Source organism: Macaca mulatta, chromosome 8, assembly GCF_049350105.2.
Source record: "Macaca mulatta isolate MMU2019108-1 chromosome 8, T2T-MMU8v2.0, whole genome shotgun sequence".
Taxonomy (NCBI): domain Eukaryota; kingdom Metazoa; phylum Chordata; class Mammalia; order Primates; family Cercopithecidae; genus Macaca; species Macaca mulatta.
In genome coordinates this window covers 7,807,297-7,827,359 of record NC_133413.1, presented here as the reverse complement: position 1 = coordinate 7,827,359, position 20,063 = coordinate 7,807,297, and the positions used below count along the sequence as shown (strand labels likewise).

Genomic DNA, 20,063 nt, shown 5'->3' with positions numbered 1-20,063 from the left:
AAACACAGATGGCCCAATCACACTGCTCAACCTTCCCGCCAGCAACCTCCAGTACTTTTCCACCAGCTCACTCTAGGGCTTAAACTCTCCTGTGTTTCACCTCAAGAGAGTTGAGTTCAACTGCTCTCCCTATTGCAAAGAGTTAACACCTATTGGGACATTCCTCAATAACCAATTTCTTGGCATTTCAAAAAACTATCTGGTGCAATTTTTCTTTTAAACAAAGGATATTGGCTTGTTAGTGTTGCTGTTGATATTTTGTGCTTGTTTATATGATATTCTGAACTCTGTTTACAATGAAAAAAGAATGTAAGAGATGAGAAAAGTACTTGTTCCCTTTTCTGAACTTTGGCATATTTTTTCTTTTGCTGCTAAAAGTCCCATAACTCACGAAGAAACTTAACATTATGAGAAGTTATTTTTCACTCTAATATTTCCCAGAAGGTCACTCTCACTACCTCTCAATGCTCTGAGATCCTGGATAACAGTGACTCCCCCACCCTTTGCACCAGCCCTCTACCCATGGCCACCCACCAGCTCCTGACACCACCTGGAATTCCTCCATTTATGAACATCAACTGTGAAGCTCCCTATCCCTGACTCACCCACTGTCCTTCCAGCCTCTCACATTCCGTCCCTCCTTCCCTGCTGATCGACATCAACAAGTTCTTCTCCCCCAGGGCTGTGCATGGGAATCACCAGGGAGCCTGATGCCCGAGCTGCCCCCAGTATACCTGTCATCTGCTCTCCAGCTGCCCCTGGGACACTTGTCATCTGCTCTCATCTCCTGTCCTTGTGCACTGCACTATCTTTGCCTCAGGTTCTCTGCGTTCGGTATTTTTGATGTTTTTCGGATCTCTTAATGGGGTCTTGAATTCAAATGTCAGAAACCAAAGACAAGCTAAGTTAATATTTTGGCTCCTATATCTTGGAATTGAGGAGGAATTCTGGCTTTAGGAATTGCTTGATCCAAGAACTCAAAGCATGAGTTACATTGTTGTTTTTACCATTTTTTTCCCCTTTGTTTCTCTTGATCTTATTTTGGGCTGTCTCCCCAGGTGACATCCATGTGAATCGTGGTCATCTCTCCATGACCTTTGTTGCTAATCTCCAGGAGAAAATCTCTACTTCTTTCCCTATTGTTCCAGCCATTTCCCGGGTCCCATGGCCTCCTCTGAGTCCATCGCTGCAGGGACAGGTTGAGAGTCCACCTGGCTCCCACACCACCTCTGCTCCCAGCAGTAAGAATTTAAACTAAGAATAAGTGAGGGTGTTCTTTGGTCACTCCTAAGACTCTACAGTTCCATGCTGCCATGACGATGGGCTCTTTGTGACACTTTGGGAATAAGGTGAGAGAGTTCTGTCCTACCTCATCAATACTATAGAGAAGCTGAGATTTACACGCAAAAACAATGCACACATTCAACTTCTCACCATGACTGTGCCTTCTGTTCATCTGGGACTGTGTGAAAAGACACCAAAGAAAGTAGTGGATTGAAACATCATGATCAGGTCTTCACTCACACATTTGCAATTGGGGTTTGGATCTTTCCACAGGCATAAGAGGAGAGGTTCTGCTGAGATCTGAAAATTTCAGGGCCAGGACACTATGCACAGGTGGCGGGTGGTGCTGGCTCAGCTGGGAACTCTGAGAAAGCTGAACGATGAGACCCTGTGATGTGCTGGGGCCAGATCAGGCCAGCTCATCAGAGAGGAGTTTTGTGTGATAATTCTTAAACTGTCCATAGCTGGGAGCATTTTAACCACAGAAATTTACAAACATTGTAAATCACAGTTTTGTTTTTTTCCTAGAAAACTGGTTGCTCTGTGTTCTGTAGCCTATCCTTGTAGGTGGGCTCAGTTCCTCTCCCTGTGGAATGCTTAGTCTTCCTCCAAGCATGGTATCTGGGCTCCAAAGGCAGCAGCCCTCTTAGCACACGTGGTCTGCTAAAAAAATAATTTAAACGCCATGAACCAAGTTACTCTAATATTGCCTGGAAGGTCACCCTCACTACCTCTCAGCGCTCTGTCCTGCTGGACAACAGTGACCCTTCATCTTCTTTGTTCCAACCCTCCACACCCTAACTCCTGCCACCACTCAGAATCACCTGTGTAGGCTGAGAAGTCCAAATCAAGGTGGTATAGAATCAGTGTCTGGTGAGGACCAGCTTTTTGGTTCATATACATCTTCTCACTGTGTCTTCATCTGGTGGAAGGAATGAAGGAGCTCTCTGGGACCTCTTCTACAGGGCACTCATTCCATTCATGAGGACCCCACCATGCTGACCTGCCCACTTCCAAAAAGGCCCCTTCTTTTAATGCTATCATCTTAGGGTCTAAGACTTCAACATATGAATTTCAGAGGAAAAATGTATCAGGCCACAGCACCATCCAACACAGAGAAAGTGAAAGACACCAGTTCACTAGGGCCTAATCCCAGAAAACAGCATGGCATCTAGTTGCATGTAGTCTGTCGGTCAAAATGTCACCCGTCCTAGACCCGACAGGAGAGAACAGAAACCTTCCTTTCTATAAAAAAGAGTAAAAGGATTTAGGGGTCATATTTGAAAACAGCTCAAGGAAGCTATTTCCTTATGGTTTATTGTAAAATAAACCTGCTGCAGACATCTGCTGCAGACGCCAACACTGGACACATAGACAGCTAGTGAGAGGCGGCTGGGAAAGGCAGACAAAAGGCAGGGGACTCGGAGCTTCTGCCTGTCCCAGCTGGATCTGCAGGTCCAGGAGTGGCTGTTGGCACAGGCAGCACCAGGACACTCCCTGCAGGATGGGGGACAGATGGCTGAGGGGAGGGACAGGGCGATGCACTCTGAGGAGCTAGGAGGTGGAGGGTCCTCCTCAGAGCTCACTTCCATGCAGCCCCCGCTCTGCCCCACGCTAACACGCATGCTGTGTTCTATGACTACCCTTTCCTACCGGGTCAAAACCATAACCCCATGCCTGGGTCCCAGGTTCTGAGTTTCACGGGGAGGCCCTCCCTACCGCCCATCACAACTATCAGAGCCTCTGGACAAAGCACACTCGTCCTGGCTATGGGCTTCTGCACATGTAGACTTCCAGGGAAGGTAACTCCTTATGCCTTGGGTGGAGCAGGTGTTCTCCTTTCATGGCATTTCTTCGCTTTCTCCTTTAGAACCACACCTACCATTGATTCAGATGGAGGTTCCCACCTCAGGGCATCACAACACTGCGGTGGGTTAAGGGAGTCTCATTTAGTTCATCATCCCCAAGTCACCAACTTCCTCAAGCAGCACGGTGGCCTCCTAAAGTCATGGTTTTTAATGTCTCTGCATGTGCTACGGACACCCAAGGCACCAAGGACCTTCAAAGGGCCATCACCTTTCTAATTCTCAACCCCATGGCCACTATCGCTTCATCACAATTGGGCTAGACCCACTGTGGTGCCCACCTTGGTGATCACAGAAGAGTTAGCTTCTTTTTCCTTAGAGATAACATAATTTACATGTTCTCCAATAATGAGACCTCCCCACACCATCACAGGACATCCACCATCTCAACATCAAACATTTATTGAACAATCAATTGTGGATGGATAGTAAACTATGATCTTCTGAGGACTGACGCCCCAGGCCCACTGGCACCCAGCAGGGCCATGAGGCTTTTGCTAGACCACACCTCTCCATTTGACAAGCAACTTTTGGCACAAGCTCCCGTTTTTACCGGTTTTAAAGGTTAGCTAATATTTCCCACTTACTCCTCCTGGGAGGAAGTAGGGATTATTGCTCCAGAACCCACCGAGGGTGCAGTCAGAGGCAGCAAATGAGGAGAAGAAGCCTTCAAACTACACACAACAACTACATCAGGCAAAGACCATATGGAAGTGCCATCACCAAATGTGGCCATGGGGGAGAAAGGCTCCAAGGAAAAGTGGGTGCGAGCTGACCCATGGAAGCACTGGGAAGAAAGCCCTGAGTGACAAGATGTCAGTGTTCTCCATGATTGGCCTTGCTTGGTATCTCATGTACACATGGCTTGTGGGGTAGCTGTTACACTCAGGCCTTGCAGCCTAGAGAGTTGCTGGGAACAGGACAGCCCTAGTCAGAATTTGTACCCGAGGCTGGAAAACTGGGGAATTCCCTGTAAGTCCTGTTAGAGGGGCTGCACCCCAAATACAACCTGACCTGTGTCCAAGGTGGGCAACTCAATTCTTAGATATTGATTGGGTCCCACGGCACCAATGCTTAAACACCAGCAGCCCTCACAACCTCAGATCACCCTGTTTCAAGGATGAGGAGGTGGTTCTCTGGATGCACAGGATTCAATCCAAATGGGCTAACGACGCCACAGCACAAACCCAGACTGCAGCCTGAAGGGTTGGAGCCTTGCATTCACAGAAAGCATCCAGACATGATCATGGACTCAGCGATACACCTGTGCTCCAATGTATACGAGTTACAGATGGAAACCTCCTATGCCTCCCAGGAAGCACCACTCAACTTTACTAAATGCTTCTCTGAAGACCCACAAGGGCTGAGAAGCTGTACAACACCAGCAGTAAAATGAACGCCCAGACTCCCACTTCTCTTCTTGGGTGGCCATCTGGAAAGGCCACCCCCACCCCGAAGGCTAATGCTTCAGACCAGTTCTTGGCTTAGACGATCTTAGACAACTGTTTAACGTTAAACTGTTCATTGGCCAAGCAAGGAGGTGATTGTCCCCTCTGGGGAACTACACGCTGCGTGTGCATCCATAACTCAGGAGAACTCACAAAAGTCTGTTCCACATAGCAAGAGAAGCCCAGGTGGCACTCAGTCTCACCGGGGTGTTCTCCAACATCCCAGCTCAGCCAAACGGCTTTGATTTGTTTTTATGGTTAGACCCCAGGTCCTCAGGACACTGCTTCAGAAACAGATTCCAAATCCTCTTCTGTGTGTGGGTGGCATTCCTATCCTAGTCTCTCTGTAGGGCGTATACTATGATACGCAGCCAGGCTGTCCCGGAGGCTTTAAGTACTCCCTTGGTGCAGGTAGTTCACCTCAGCCACAGCCAATGCAGCACAGGGTCAATTGTGTTAGGAGCCATGGAGAATCCAGAGTTGGTTCCTGCCCGGGCTTGGCCAGGGCTGACCAAGGTAGACAAGGGGTTCCTCTGTAGAGTTCAACTTTAACCTCACCTTCCTACCAAATTACTCAACTGTCCTTGACACCACAATTATTGAATGGACCCAACAGAAAGTAACCCCGGAAATTAGGACACCTCATCCCAAAAGACCTTTAAATAGGGGAAGTCCACTTGTGCACAGCTGCTCCTTACTACAGAAGACCTGGGACAGAGGACTGCTGTCTGCCCTCTCTGGTCGCCCTGCCTAGCTAGAAGAGCTGTAAGTAACACAAAACTTAAACTTTTACACTGAGTTTTCATCATTGAAGCTATGCCTCCAATCTGACCTCTGACTGGGGGGCCACCCCAGAGGGACCCAGCAGGTAAATCCCTGCTGGGAACGTCTGTCTGGATCTCTGGTGGCTCCTGGGGACAATGGCTTTCAGCTAAGTTAATAGAGAAACTCAAGCAGTTTCCTTCTAAACACAAGTGTCCTAGTTGACATGTCCAGTAGAGATAATCGCAGGTCTTTGGAACATTGTTTTGAGAAAAGCATATTCAGGTCCTTGGTCTGTTTTTCAATCAGGTTGTTTGATTTTTGCTATTGAGTTGTTTGACTTCCTTATGTATTCGGATATTTGCCCCTTCTACCATGTAGGTTTTGCAAATATTTTCTCTCATTTTCTGGATTATCTTTTCACGCAGCTGATTGTTTCCTTTGCTGTGCAGATGCTTTAGCGTTCAATACAGTCACAATTGTCTATTTTCCCTTTTATTGCCTGTGCTTTTGGTGTCATAGCCAAGAAATCATTACCTACATCAATGTCAAAAGCTTTATCCTTATATGCACTTCTAGTAGTTTATGGTTTCGGGCGTTGCATTTAGGTCTTCAGTTCATTCTGAATCGATGTTTCTATACAGTGTGAGATAAAGATTTAAATACAAACATATATAAAATCATGAGGTAGTGTACACTATAAATATACAATTGTTAATTGTCACTCAAGTCTAAATAGAGCTGGAAATAATAAACAGTTTTTTTTTTTTACTTCAACAACTCTATGTCACTGAGCTTATTTCACCTTTAGCCTGATAAAATCATTGTCCTCTGCACCCTGATTCCTACAGGAGACTACTCACCCCATAACCTCAAAAACCTCTTCATGAGGATGGTAAGTCACTTGAATCCTGAAGTGAATTACTCTCTAGTCCATTGGAAACTCATATAGGACAGCAGAATCTAGACCTCCAGAGAGCAGCAGGACACATCTTCAGAAAATAAGAAGCATTTGTTCCCTGAGCCTGTTGAATGAAAGTGCAATTTCTATTGTTTTTGGAATGTCGAAAAGTAAATACTAATATTTAAGCAGGTGAACCCAGGAGTAACACAGCAGGGTCTTTCTTGTCATTATCAGCTCCAACCTAGCACAGACATTAAACGTACAGATTTACACTAGCATGAAGCTGGGAGAACAGGAGCATTCGAGCGACCTTGAGACCAATGGACCTCTCTTACAAAATGCACACCTCTTCCTACTGAAGATCGAGAAGGTTTCGTGTCTCTGAGCCTTCTCCCAGCAGAGTTATAAATCCAGGCTGGCTCCTCCCTCCCACACATCCGCTCCTGCTCTCCCTCCTCTAGGTGACCCCAGCCATGAGGACCCTCGTCATCCTTGCTGCCATTCTCCTGGTGGCCCTGCAGGCCCAGGCTGAGCCACTCCAGGCAAGAACTGACGAGGCTACTGCAGCCCAGGAGCAGATTCCAACAGACAACCCAGAAGTGGTTGTTTCCCTTGCCTGGGATGAAAGCTTGGCTCCAAAGGATTCAGGTGAGAGAGACCAGCATGTAGAGCTGCTGAGTCTAGAGGGAAAGACAGGAGACAGGTTCCAGAGTTGGGTCTCAGCAGTCTATGTCACTGAGGTGGCTTCACTTAGCATCTCTGAGCCTTGATTTTCTCATCTATAAATTGAACAGAGAGCCAAATAAATCTGAGAAGTTTTATTTCTCCGAAGACTTGATTCCAAGAAATATCTGTGAAATTCACTAGGTTTAAGATATGAAGAGACAGACTAGTTATCTCTGGATCTAAACAAGTAGACTTATTTATAAAGAGAACATTTTACTCTATTTATAGAAGAGCTTTTAAGAACTGGAGCCAAGCCTGAGGGTATGTTTAGGTGTGTGTGTCATGGGGCAGGAATGCAAAAATGAGAGCAAAGGAGAATGAGTCTCAAATTCTGTGTGACCAGCACTGCTCTGTGTATTTATTCCTATTGACTGAGGTTGTACGTGCTATATGGCAGCAATGCAGCCAGCATCACCCATTAGCTAGCATGTGACTTCCCCAAGATTCTCTTTCTTACCCACTGCTGACCCCGTATTCAATTTCTCATGCTCTCCCAGTCCCAGGCTTAAGGAAAAACATGGCCTGCTATTGCAGAATACCAGCGTGCTTAGCAGGAGAACGTCGCTATGGAACCTGCTTCTACATGGGAAGAGTCTGGGCATTCTGCTGCTGAGCTTGCAGAAAAAAAAAAAAGAAAAATGAGCTCAAAATTTGCTTCGAGAGGTATAGGGAATTGCTATCAACTCCTGTACCTTCTGCTCAATTTCCTTTCCTCATCCAAAATAAATGCCTTGTAACAAGATTTCTGTGTTTACATCTCTTTAATGTGTGATATGTGTCTGCGTCAAGATACTTGGGGTACATGTACCAAAAAGCAAAATCAAATGTTTGAACAATATAAAATTCCAAATTCTAGGAATTTTAAACAAGAATTTAGGATTCAGATCCAAATTGAAAAGAAGGCCCATATGACACCAACGATTTCCCCATCCACTGCTCTGCCTTTTCACTCTGCCCATATGACACCAACGATTTCCCCATCCACTGCTCTGCCTTTTCACTCTGCCTCATTTTCTCTGGATCCACTCTCAAAGAGCTCCCATGTGCTGCACAAACAATCAGTGTCAGCTTAAAGTTCAAGCAGTCACAAAATCATACTTCTCTGGGAAAACTACCATCCTCTGTGCTAAAGAATTGGAGTTTCATTGAACAATGTCAGATTGTACATTTTCCTTTTAAGACATAGGGTTACATGAGATCCACTGAAACAACTTTAATTAAGAGGGAAATGGGTTGTGGGCAAAGGCGTGATGCATGGAACAGAAAACACAGCAGACCACACTGGAACGTCCTCATTAAGAGCAACCTCCAGCCACATCTACTAAGACCTGGATTTCACACTCATAAAATTGTCTTCACACCTAGAAAACACACACGCACTGGCCGGGCGCGGTGGCTCAAGTCTGTAATCCCAGCACTTTGGGAGGCCGAGACAGGCGGATCACGAGGTCAGGAGATCGAGACTATTCTGGCTGACACGGTGAAACCCTGTCTCTACTAAAAAATACAAAAAACTAGCCGGGCGAGGTGGCGGGCGCCTGTAGTCCCAGCTACTCGGGAGGCTGAGGCAGGAGAATGGTGTAAACCCGGGAGGCAGAGCTTGCAGTGAGCTGAGATCTGGCCACTGCACTCCAGCCTGGGCGACAGAGCGAGATTGTCTCCAAAAAAAAAAAAAAAAAAGAAAAAGAAAACACACACGCACTAATGCACCACTGCACTTTGCAACACCCACTCCCTTGTGTTGCCCTAAAGCTGCTGAGAACCTGATTCTGCCTGGAAAATGCAGCTTCAGAGGGGTAAGGGTGGAGGGAGGGAAAGCATTTCACCAGGAGCATGGTAGTCTTCCTGATGCTGCCCGGTGCTGAGGAAGCTCAGGGGTCCAGGTACCTACTGAGACACTGCATGGATGGGGAAGCCCACATAGAAGCCAGGGAGGACAGAGTGGGTAATGATCCCAGACTTCTTGTTTAGACGGTGAAGGACACAAATAGGGAACCAGGATGTGAACCCCAGGAGACTTCTTCGGGTTCCTATGACTGCCACAGACCTAGAATCATGTGATCCTTGAATTAACTTTCCATATGATTTTGAACGATGAACTGGGTCAAGATGGCTGCATCTTGGGGCATCTGCCAGAGGTTCACCTGGCTTCCTCCCAAGCATCTGAGGTCTCAGCTAAAACGTCATTTGGTCACTGAGGTCTTTTCTGATGTCTCCATTTTAAATTGCAACAAGTTCCCCCAGTCACCTCCATTCCCAGGATTTTCCTCATTGCTAACTATAGAATTGCAACCATCTCACCCCCTGTACACTTCACGTACTATCTGTAACATTTGCCTCCTTATCTAGAAGGGAAGCTGCACGTTTTGCTTATTGCTCTACCAGAGTGCATGGATGACTGCAACATAAAGTAAGGGGTTAATAAATTAATTCTGATTACATTAACTAATTGCATCTAATAGCATATCACAATACAAAATTATTAATTAATTGTTATTACTAAATTCTGTAGGAAAAAACTAAATTCAACACAGGTAGAGCAGTCCATGTTTCTAGACCCTATGACAGCACACCTTTATAAACAAAATAAATAAAAATATTCAAGGCTGAAAGATGAAAAATCATCATGGGTACGATTTGGCGTCATGAAGCTTTAGGACTTTAGAAGAAAGAGGCCATTCCGGCTAGAGGTGGCAGAAAGATTTCATGTGAATCTTCAAGTACAACATGAATACTTTTAAAACGTGGAGAGGTTAAAAGAAGAGGTAGAGTAAAATATTTGGTGGACAGAATGGTATCAGGGCAAGAGCTACACAGGATGAGGGTCAACCTCCACTGAATTTAGAGGAATGGATGTTGCCAGACAGAAGGTTGGAGGAGAATTCAGGCTGATGCGCTGAGAAGCCTCCGTCAATCCAAGGGAAAGGGCCAGACAAGGATGGAGCCTCCCTGTTCTTCTGTGTGGATAAAGGCACACTGGGAGCACCACATGTGCCTTCTGCTCCTGCAGTCTAGGGTGGACGATGACTGCTGCAAAATCTAGGACAGAGAATTCAGGGAGAGGAGTGAGGGTCTCCAAACAACCAGGGCCACTTGCTCTGCCTCAGATGAGACATAACACTGTTTACTGCGATGCATGTACACTCTAGGATTAGTAATGACATACATGATCTTTTCTACCTGAAATGAGCCATTCATGTGGCAGGACAAGGAAATAAGGAATAAGACAGATACCTCATCCCTTTAAATGCAATTACTCAAGGGGACAGCAGCCCTGTCTCTGTAGGCAGGTAGGAGCCTAACTCCAGTAAGCACAATCTAGCAAATGCAGATGGCCCAATCACACTGCAAGACTCCCAATACCAACCTCCAGTGCATTTCCGCTAGCTCTCCCAGGGCTCAACCTTCCCTGGCTTTGTCTTCAGGGAACTTGAGGCCAACGGCTCTCCCTATTACAACGTTCTGACTCACATTTCAACAGTCTTCAGTAAGCGCTTCCTTCACATTTTCAAAAATCTTGGTGAATTTTTACGTGTATAATAAATGAAATAGGTATCCTTTGCTGTTACTGTGCTGATTTTCTAAACTCGGCTTACAAGCAAAACTAGAAGGAAAGAGCTGAAAAGTACTCATTCCATTTATGAATAGCATGTTTCTTGGCCTCCTGTATGTCTATTTTTGAGAAGTATCTGTTCAGGCCCTGGAACACATTTTAAAAGGGTCATTTCTTTGTTACTTACTTATTTGTTTAAGTCCCTTGTAGAGGAAAATCACTTTGACCACGAGATCACCACCAACCAGCCTCTCCTTACTGCTACAGGTATGGACCTCGCCATCTCCAGGACACGGCGCTGGCTCATGTCCATTACCCTAATCCTTGCCTTGCTGTTTCCCTGAACTCCAGCTTTGCTGATTACCCCAAAAATGACCTCATTACAGTAGAACTTTGCTGAGATCATCATTTGCTTTCAGTATAATCCCATTACCTTATGGTGCAAGGAACCCATAGAGCCTCAGTCAGATTGGAAGGCTGCCCTACAAGCTTTGCAAAAACTACACACTTGGGAGACCTGTGTGTCAGAATCCCATGCCCGAATCTAACAGCTCTCCAGTGATAACACTCATGCAGTGCTGGGGAAATGCCTATGGACTGGAGTGTGTTCTGTGTGCAGGAAGCAGGTCCAGGTTTCACTTCCGTAGGATACGGGGCATATCCAGAACCTGGAGATCTTCCTCTCGCTCATACACACCCTTTCATATTTTGTCCCCATAACCTCATCATTGTGACCCTACAGGCACCTACTAATGCCCTGGAACCTAAAACCATCACCAAGCCTTAAGTTTCCCCAAATAGCCCAAATTTCTTCTTATGCTGCGATAAGACTGGTGCTGACTTCCTCCAATGCTGAAATTCCTGGGCCTCCACTCATCAGGAACTCACTGTTCCTCAGAGGGACAGCTGACCCCACTGCTCTGCCACAGCGACCACCCCAGCAAGGCTTGAGACGCCTCCTCCTTACTTAAGGTTGAGGGAGACGCTTCAGCTCTCACTCCACTGCCCCCAGTCCTCCACAGCCCAGTGCCTGCTGCCTTCACACAGAGCTGCAGGGGAGGCCCTGAGCACCCAGCCTGTGGGACCAGCGCTGTGCACGACCTTCCCATGGTGGCAGGGGCTGCCCGGCCTGCACACTGGGTTCAGCAGCCTCACCGTAGGTATTTATTGCTTCAGGAGTGACTGCATTCTTTTCTTATTATCCCATCTACCTCACTAGGAGAAGGACGAGAAGGGTGGATCATGGTACATTTTAAAATGTGCTCTAGTCTTCCCAGGAATTCTCCTCAAATAACACAGGAAGAACCACAGGAGCTCGATCCTGCATGTCTCAAGCGACCAGTGATCATCCCACTCACACTGTGTGTATGGAGACTCTTAAGCCTGCCCAGAATCGGCTATGGAATAAGGTATTTGAGCACACAGCACCAGGTGATCCAAGCTAACACCTATCTCGCTGCCACCTTGACCACCTCACTGAGAGACTTCCAAGAGACAATAGGTCTCAAGCAGCAAACTCAGGAGTCCCCGGCTACAGTGGTCCAAGACATTCGTTTAGCCTTAAACTGTCCATTGCCTAAGCAATGAGGCAACTGTCTGCTCCAGGGAACCACATGCTGTGTGCACATCCTTAACGAACCCAACAGAACCTGCCCTGCCTGGAAACAAAAGCCAAGGTGGGATTCAGTCTCCCCCAGGTGGTCTGCAACATCCCAGCCCAGCCATCGGCTTTGATGTGTTGTAATGGTGAGAACTCAGGTACTGGGGAGGCTGGTTCGGGGCAAGATTCCTCATCCTCTCCTGTGAATAGTGATTGTGTTCTTGTCTCTCTAACAAAGTGAATCCTGTGAGATGCCGGTCAGGCTCTGCTGGGGACTTTAAATATTCCCCTGCTGCAGCGGGCTCAGCCTCAGCCACCAGCACAGGCACCTCGGGGTTCATTATCCTAGGAGTCATGGAGAATCCATCATTGGTTGCTGCCTGGGCCTGGCCAGGGCTGACCAAGGAAGATGAGGGGACCCTCCCTAGACTCCTGTCCGAACCCCAGCTTCCCACCAAATTTCTCAACTGCCCTTACCAAAAGAGTTATTTAATATACCCAACGGAAAGTAACCCAGGATATTAGGACACCTGATCCCAAATAACTCTTAAATAGGGAAGTCCTCTGCTGTTTGTGCACGGCTGCTCTTGCTACAGGAGACCCGGAACAGAGGACTGCTGTCTGCCCTCTCTCTTCACTCTGCCTAACTTGAGGATCTGTAAGTAACACAAAACTTAAACTTTCCTGTCGAGGTTTGAACATTGAAGCTGTGCACCCAATCTGACCTGTGACTCCTGGGCCACCCCAGAGGGACCTAGTGGGTGAATCCCCTGCTGTGCATTTCTGTCTGAACCTCTGGGGGCTGCTGGGAGCATTGGCTACCAGCTCAATTAATAGAGAAACTCAAGAAATTTCCTTCTAATTACACGTGTCCTACTTGACACGTCCAACAGAGACAACAATAGCTCCTTAAAACACCCTTTTATTTGGAGAGAAGCCGATCCTGCTCCTCGGCCTATTTTTCAATCAGGTTATTTCTTATTTGCTACTGAGTTGTTTGATTGCCTTATGCATTTACATGTTCACCCTTTCTACCACTTAGGGTTTGCAACTATTGTCTTTCTTTTTCTGAGTTGCTTTTTCACTCAGTTGATTATTTATTTGTTGGTTTGGTTTTTTGACGTGCATTTGCTTTAGAGGTCAGTGCAGCCCCACTTGTCTCTTTTCCCGTTTATTGCCTGTGTCTTTGGTGTCATAGCAAAGATATCATTACCAACATCAATGTCAAAGCATTATCTTCATATGTTCCTCTCGTCGTTTTACGGTTTCAGGACTATGTTTGAGTCTTCAATCCATTTTGAGTTGGTTTGTGTATATAGTATATGATAAAAGACCACATGTATACAAACATCAAATCCTAAGGTGGAGTACAGTAGATATATACCATTTTTCATTCTTATTCATATCTCTATAGAGCTGGAAATGAATTTTTCAGTGTAGATGAAATTTTGACCTTGATATCACTGTGTTCATTTCACCTATCACATGATAGGGTCATTGTCCTCTTCACATTGGCCCTACAGGAGGCTACACACCTCATGCCTTCATGAGAGTGATCATGCCTATGATGCCTGCAACAAATCACTCTTCACTTGACAGGAAATTCATGCCTGCTGCCAGAGTGTAGACCCATAGAGAGTCGTGGGGCCATCTGAAGGAAAGGAGACATTTGTATCCTGAACTTACTGAACAAAGCACTGCTGTTATCCTTTGGTAGAACAGTAAAAAGTAAATATGTAATGAAGTAAGAAACAGGAGAAAGATGCCAGGTTCCTCATCTTCACCATCCTCTCCATCAGCACAGACACTAAACATAGAGATTCAAACTAGAGTGAAAGCTGGGAGAGCAAAAGAAGAAAACATGGACATTGAGACCAATGGGATCCCATATAATCTCCAATGAAATGCACACCTCCTCTCTCTGAGAAGGTTCAAGGTTTCCTGTCTCTGAGCCTTCTCTCTGCAGACATAGAAATCCAGGCTAACTCCTCTCTCCCGACTTGTCTGCTCCTGCTCTTCCTCCTCCAGGTCACTCCAGCCATGAGGACCTTCGCCTTCCTCACCGCCATGCTTCTCCTGGTGGCCCTGCACGCTCAGGCAGAGGCACGTCAGGCAAGAGCTGATGAAGCTGCCGCCCAGCAGCAGCCTGGAGCAGATGATCAGGGAATGGCTCATTCCTTTACACGGCCTGAAAACGCCGCTCTTCCGCTTTCAGGTGAGACAGGCCGGCATGCAGAGCTGCAGGGTCTAGAGGGATGGATGGGAGACAGAGTCGGGAATCGAGTCTCAGTGGTCCATGTCACCTAGATGGCTTCATTTAGCATCTCTGGGCCTTGGTTTTCTCATCTATAAATTGAATAGAGAGCCAAAGAAGTCTAACAGGTTTTCTGTCTATAAAGATTTGAGGCAGCTCTGCCTGGAGAGTAACCATTCTTTTATTCCCTTACTTCCTTAATGATCCTTTCACTTTAGAGAATCAATAAAATTAAAAAATAAAACTTGAAATCAAGATATGTCTGTGAAATTCAGTAGGTTTAAGACATGAAGAGACAGTCTGACTAGTTCTTTCTGGATTCAAACAAGTCATCTTCATTACACGGAGAATATTTGACTGTATCTATACAACCGTTTCTAAGAGTAGAGACAAGCCTAAGAGTGCATTCAGGTGTTTGTGTTTGATGGGGCACAGGCACAAAAATGAGAGCAAATGAGAATAAGTCTCAAATCCTGTGTGACCAGCACTGCTCTGTGTATTTATTCCTACTGACTGAGGTTGTTCATGCTACCGGCCCGAATGCAGCTGACATCCCTCATTAGCTAGCACATGACTTCTCCAGGATTCCCTTTGTCACTCACTGCAGACCTTCTGATCCATTTATGATGCTTTCTCTGTGTCTCCAGAGTCAGCGAGAGGCTTGAGGTGCCTTTGCAGACGAGGAGTTTGCCAACTGTTATAAAGGCGTTTGGGGTCCTGCGCTTTTCGTGGTTGACTCTGCCGGATCTGCTGCCGCTGAGCTTCCAGAATCAAGAAAAATACGCTCAGAAGTTACTTTGAGAGTTGAAAGAAATTCCTGTTACTCCTGTACCTTGTCCTCAATTTCCTTTTCTCATCCCAAATAAATACCTTCTCGCAAGATTTCTGTCTTTACATCTCTTTCATCTTTGATGTGTCTTTGCATCTCAAGACACTTGGGATGCATCTACCAGAATCATAAGTTTTAAACAAAACAAAATTCCAAATTCTAGGAATTTCAAGCAGGAGTCGGGGCTTCAGACTCAAACGGAAATGAAGGCCCAAATCACACCATCAATCTCCCCATCCACTGCTCTACCTTTCACTCTGCCTCATTTTCTCTGGATCCACTCTCAAAGAACTCCCATGTGCTGGGCTTAAAGTTCATGGAGTCACAAAATCACTCCTCTGAAGAAACCAGCATCCTCTGTGCTAAAGAACTAGAGTTCTATTGAATGTGTCCAGGTCACACATTTGCATTTTAAGACATTGGGCTACAGGAGATCCACTGAAACAACTTTCATTAGAAGAGAAGTGGGTTGTTAGCAAAGGCAGAATGCATGGAACAGAAAGCACAGCAGCCCACACCAGGATGTCCTCATTAAGAGCATCGTCCAGCCAGGTCTACTAACACCAGAATTTCACACCCATAAAGTGTTCTTCACACCCAGAAAATGTACACGCACAAATGCTCCACTGCACTTTGCAATGTGCCCTCCCTTGTGTTGCCCTAAAGCTGCTGAGAACCTGATTCTGCCTGGAAAATACAGCTTCAGAGGGGAGAAGGGATGAGGGAGGGAAAGCATTACACCAGGAACATGGAAGCCTTCTTGTTGCTGCAGTGTGCTGAGGCAGCTCAGGGGTCCAGGTACCCACTAAGACACTGCATGGATGGGGAAGTCCACGCAGACCCCAGGGAGGACAGAGTGGGTAATGATCCCAGACTTGTTGTTTAGACAATGAAGGACACAAATAGGGAAGCAGGTTGTGAAGCCCAGGAGCCTTCTCTGGGCTCTGGTGACTGCCACAGACCTGGAATCATGTGGTCCCTGAATTAACTTTACATATTATTCTGAACTATGAACTGGGTCAAGATGACTGTATATTGGGGCACCTGCCAGAGGTCCACCTGGCTTCCTCCCAAGCATCTGAGGTCTCAGCTAAAACTTCACTTGGTCACTGAGGTCTTTTCTGATCTCTCCATTTTAAATTGCAACAAGTTCCCCCAGTCACCTCCATTCCCAGGATTTTCCTCATTGCTAACTATAGAATTGCAACCATCTCACCCCCTGTACACTTCACGTACTATCTGTAACATTTGCCTCCTTATCTAGAAGGGAAGCTGCATGTTTTGCTTATTGTTGTACCAGAGTGCATGGATGACTGCAACATAAAGTAGGGGGTTAATAAATTAATTCTGATTATATTAACTAATTACATCTAATAGCACATCACAACATAAAATCATTTATGAATTGTTACTACTAAATTCCATAAGAAAAAGCTAAATTCAACAGAGGTACAGCAGCCCATGTCTCTAGACCCTATGACAATACACCTTTAAAAAACAAAATAAATAAAAACATTCAAGGCTGAAAGATGAAAAATCATCATGGGTACGATTTGGCGTCATGAAGCTTTAGGACTTTAGAAGAAAGAGGCCATTCTGGCTAGAGGTGGCAGAAAGATTTCATGTGAATCTTCAAGTACAACATGAATACTTTCAAAACATGGAGAGATTAAAAGAAGAAGCAGAGTAAAATGTTTGGTGGACCCAATGGTATCAGAGCAAGAGCTATGCAGGATGAGGGTCAACCTCCACTGAATTTAGAGGAATGGATGTTGCCAGACAGAAGGTTGGAGGAGAATTCAGACTGATGTGCTGAGAAGCATCCATCAATCCAAGGGAAAGGGGCCAGATGAGGACGGAGCCTCCCTGCTCCTCTGTGTGGATAAAGGCACACTGGAAGCACCACATGTGGCTTCTGCTCCTGCAGTCTAGGGTGGGCGATGATAGCTGTAAACTCTAGGACAGAGAATTCAGGGAGAGGTGTGAGGGTCTCCAAACAACCAGGGCCACTTGCTCGGCCTCAGACGAGGCACAACACTGTTTACTGTGATGCACGTACACTCTAGGATTACTAATGACATACAAGACCTTTTCTACCTGAAATGAGCCACTCATGCAGCAGGACAAAGAAATAAGGAATAAGATAGATGCCTCATGCCTTTAAATGTAATTACTCAAGGGGACAGCAGCCCTGTCTCTGTAGGCAGGTAGGAGCCTAACTCCAGTAAGCACAAACTAGCAAACTCCGATGGCCCAATCACACTGCAAGACTCCCAATACCAACCTCCAATGCATTTCTGCTAGCTCTCCCAGGGCTTAACCTTCCTGCGCTGGCTTCAGAAAAGTTTGGGCCAACGTCTCTTGCTATTGCAGCGTTCTGGCTCCCATTTCAAGTCATCAATAAGCGCTTCCTTAACATTTCTGAAAAGAGTTGGTGAATTTTTTCTTGTACAACAAATGAAACAGGTTTATTTTGCTGTTTCTTTTCTGATTTTCTAAACTCGGCTTACAAGCAAAACCAGAAGGAAAGAGATCTGAAAAGTACTCACTCCATTTTACAAATATCTGTATTTTTTCCATTTTCACTAAAAAACAAATAACTCATGAAGAGACTAAGGGAAAGAGCTCACTCTAACTTTTCACGGAAGCCAGCCTCCCAACATCTCAAAGCTGTGTCCTCCTGGATGACAGGGACTGCCACCTCGTACCAGCCCTCCACCCCATGGCCACTCCCTAACTCCTGCCACTACCTGGAATTCCTCCATCTCTGAACATCAACTATGAAGTTCCCGACCCTGACACACCCACTGTCCTCCAGCTTCTCACGTAGCCGTCCCTCCTTCCCTGCTGATCAACATCAGCAAGGCTGTTCTCCCCAAAGGCTGTGTATGGGAATCACCCAGGAGTCTCTTCCCCAGGCTGCACCCAGGACACCTGTCGTCTGCTCTCATTTTCTGTTCTTATGCACTGTACCATTTTGCCTCAGGTTCTCTTATCTGGATAATTTTTTTCAATCTTTTTCAGGCATATTAGCAGAGTTTTGCACTCAAATTTAAGAAACCACAGCAAGCTGAGTTAACATTTTGACTGCCACACCTGAAAATTAAGAAAGAATTCTGGTCCAGGCACAGTGGCTCACATCTGTAATCCCAACACTTTGGGAGGCCAAGGAGGGTGGATCATGAGGTCAGGAGTTCAAGACCAGACTGTGCAACGTGGTGAAAATCGTCTCTACTGAAAACAGAAAAATTAGCTGGGTGTGGTGGCGCATGCCTGTAATCTCAGCTACTCAGGAGGCTGAAGCAAGAGAATCGCTTGAACCTGGGAGGTGCAGGTTTCTGTGAGCCGAGATCGTGCCGCTGCACTCCAGCCTGAGTGACAGAGTGAGACTCTGTTTCAAAAGAAAAAAGAAAGAGGAAAAGAAAAGAAAAGAAAGAATTCTGGCTTCATAAAATGCCTGATCCAAGGACTCTAATCATGAGTCACCCTGTTGTCTTTACCTTTTTTTCCCATGTTTTTCCCTTGATCTTAACTTGAAGTCTCTCCCCAGATGACAGCAATGTGAATTGTGGTCATTTTCCCCTGGTCTTCATAGCTGATCTCCAGGAGAAAACTCCTACTTCTCTCTCCGTTGTTTCAGCCAATTCTGGAGTCCCACGCCCTCCTCTGAGTCTGTCACTGAGGGGAGAGCTTGAGACTCCACCTGGACCCCACCCTACCCCTGCTCCCCACAGGAAAAATTCAAACTAAGAATGGGTGAGACAGGGTTCCTCAGTCACTCCAAAGAGTCCACAATTGCATGCCCCCACCACAATGGGCTCTTTGTGACACTTTGGGAATAAATTGAAAAAGTTCTGTACTATTTCATCAATGTTTTAGAGAAGCTGAGATTTACACACACCCAAAAAATGTACACGTCCAATTTCTCACCGATATTGTGAAAACTGCACTCTGTTCATCTAGGGCAGTGTGAAAAGACACCACAACACTTAGTGGATTAAAACAACATGATCAGGTCTTCACTCACACATTTGAAATTAGGGGGTGGCTCCCTCCACAGGCATCAGACGAGAGGTGCTCCTGGGATCTGAAAACCTCAGGCTCAAGACACTTGTGCACAGGTGGCAGGGGGTGCTGGCTCAGCAGGAGCTCTGACAGGGCTCAGGGATGAGACCCCGTGAGGCACTGAGGTCAGATCATGCCCGTTCATGAAGGAGGAGATTTGTGTGACACTTTTTATCCCACTCATACCTAGCAGGATTTGCAACACTTAGACTTCCTCCAAGCATGGGATCCGGGCTTCAGAGGCACCAGCAATCTTAGCATATGTGGACTGCTGGAAAAATATACCATATACCAAGGGACTTAGAAACAACAGAAATGTATTTCCTGGTGTTCTCGAGGCTGAGAAGTCCAACTCAAGGTGCCAACAGATTTGGTGTCTGGCGAGGACCCGTTTTGTGATTCATAGATGGCACCTTCTCACTGAATCCATCTTGCTGCAAATGACATAACTCCATTCTCTTCTATGAATGTGGTATCCCATCATGTATATGAACCACATTTTCTTCATCCAGTCCAACAGTGATGAGCATCTAGGTTGACTCCATGTTTTTGCTATCATGAATGATGCTGCCATGAACATAGGAGTGCGTGTGTCTTTTTGCAGAACAATTTGCTTCCTTCGGATATATACCCAGGAGTGGGATTGCTTGGGTGAGTGGTGGTTCTATTTTAAGTTATTTGAGAAATCTCTCAACTGCTTTCCACTATGATTGAACTCATTACCATTCCCTACGATAGTGTATAAGCATTCTATTTCTCTGCAGTCTTGCCAT

General features: G+C 46.0%; 2 protein-coding genes across 3 annotated transcripts; both read left to right on the top strand.

Annotated features, from left to right (window-relative positions):
• Positions 1 to 5,283: 5,283 nt before the first annotated feature.
• Positions 5,284 to 7,731, top strand: DEFA1 (defensin alpha 1). Of its 2 annotated transcripts, XM_015144691.3 has the most exons (3): positions 5,284 to 5,362; positions 6,725 to 6,911; positions 7,487 to 7,731. In XM_015144691.3, the coding sequence occupies exons 2-3, from the start codon at positions 6,737 to 6,739 to the stop codon at positions 7,600 to 7,602; spliced, it is 291 nt and encodes a 96-aa protein (XP_015000177.2). In that variant the 5' UTR covers positions 5,284 to 5,362; positions 6,725 to 6,736; the 3' UTR covers positions 7,603 to 7,731.
• Positions 7,732 to 12,761: 5,030 nt separating this feature from the next.
• Positions 12,762 to 15,277, top strand: RTD1B (demidefensin 1). The gene is given in 3 exon segments (NM_001032818.1): positions 12,762 to 12,800; positions 14,171 to 14,357; positions 15,044 to 15,277. Coding segments are annotated over 2 exon segments (231 nt in total). The 5' UTR covers positions 12,762 to 12,800; positions 14,171 to 14,182; the 3' UTR covers positions 15,100 to 15,277.
• The last annotated feature ends 4,786 nt before the right edge of the window (positions 15,278 to 20,063 follow it).

Coding starts and splice junctions, on each gene's coding strand:
- DEFA1 (XM_015144691.3), top strand. CDS start 6,737: ATGAGGACCCTCGTCATCCTTGCTGCCATTCTCCTGGTGGCCCTGCAG. Junction 6,912..7,486: donor CTTGGCTCCAAAGGATTCAG/GTGAGAGAGACC, acceptor ATGCTCTCCCAG/TCCCAGGCTTAAGGAAAAAC.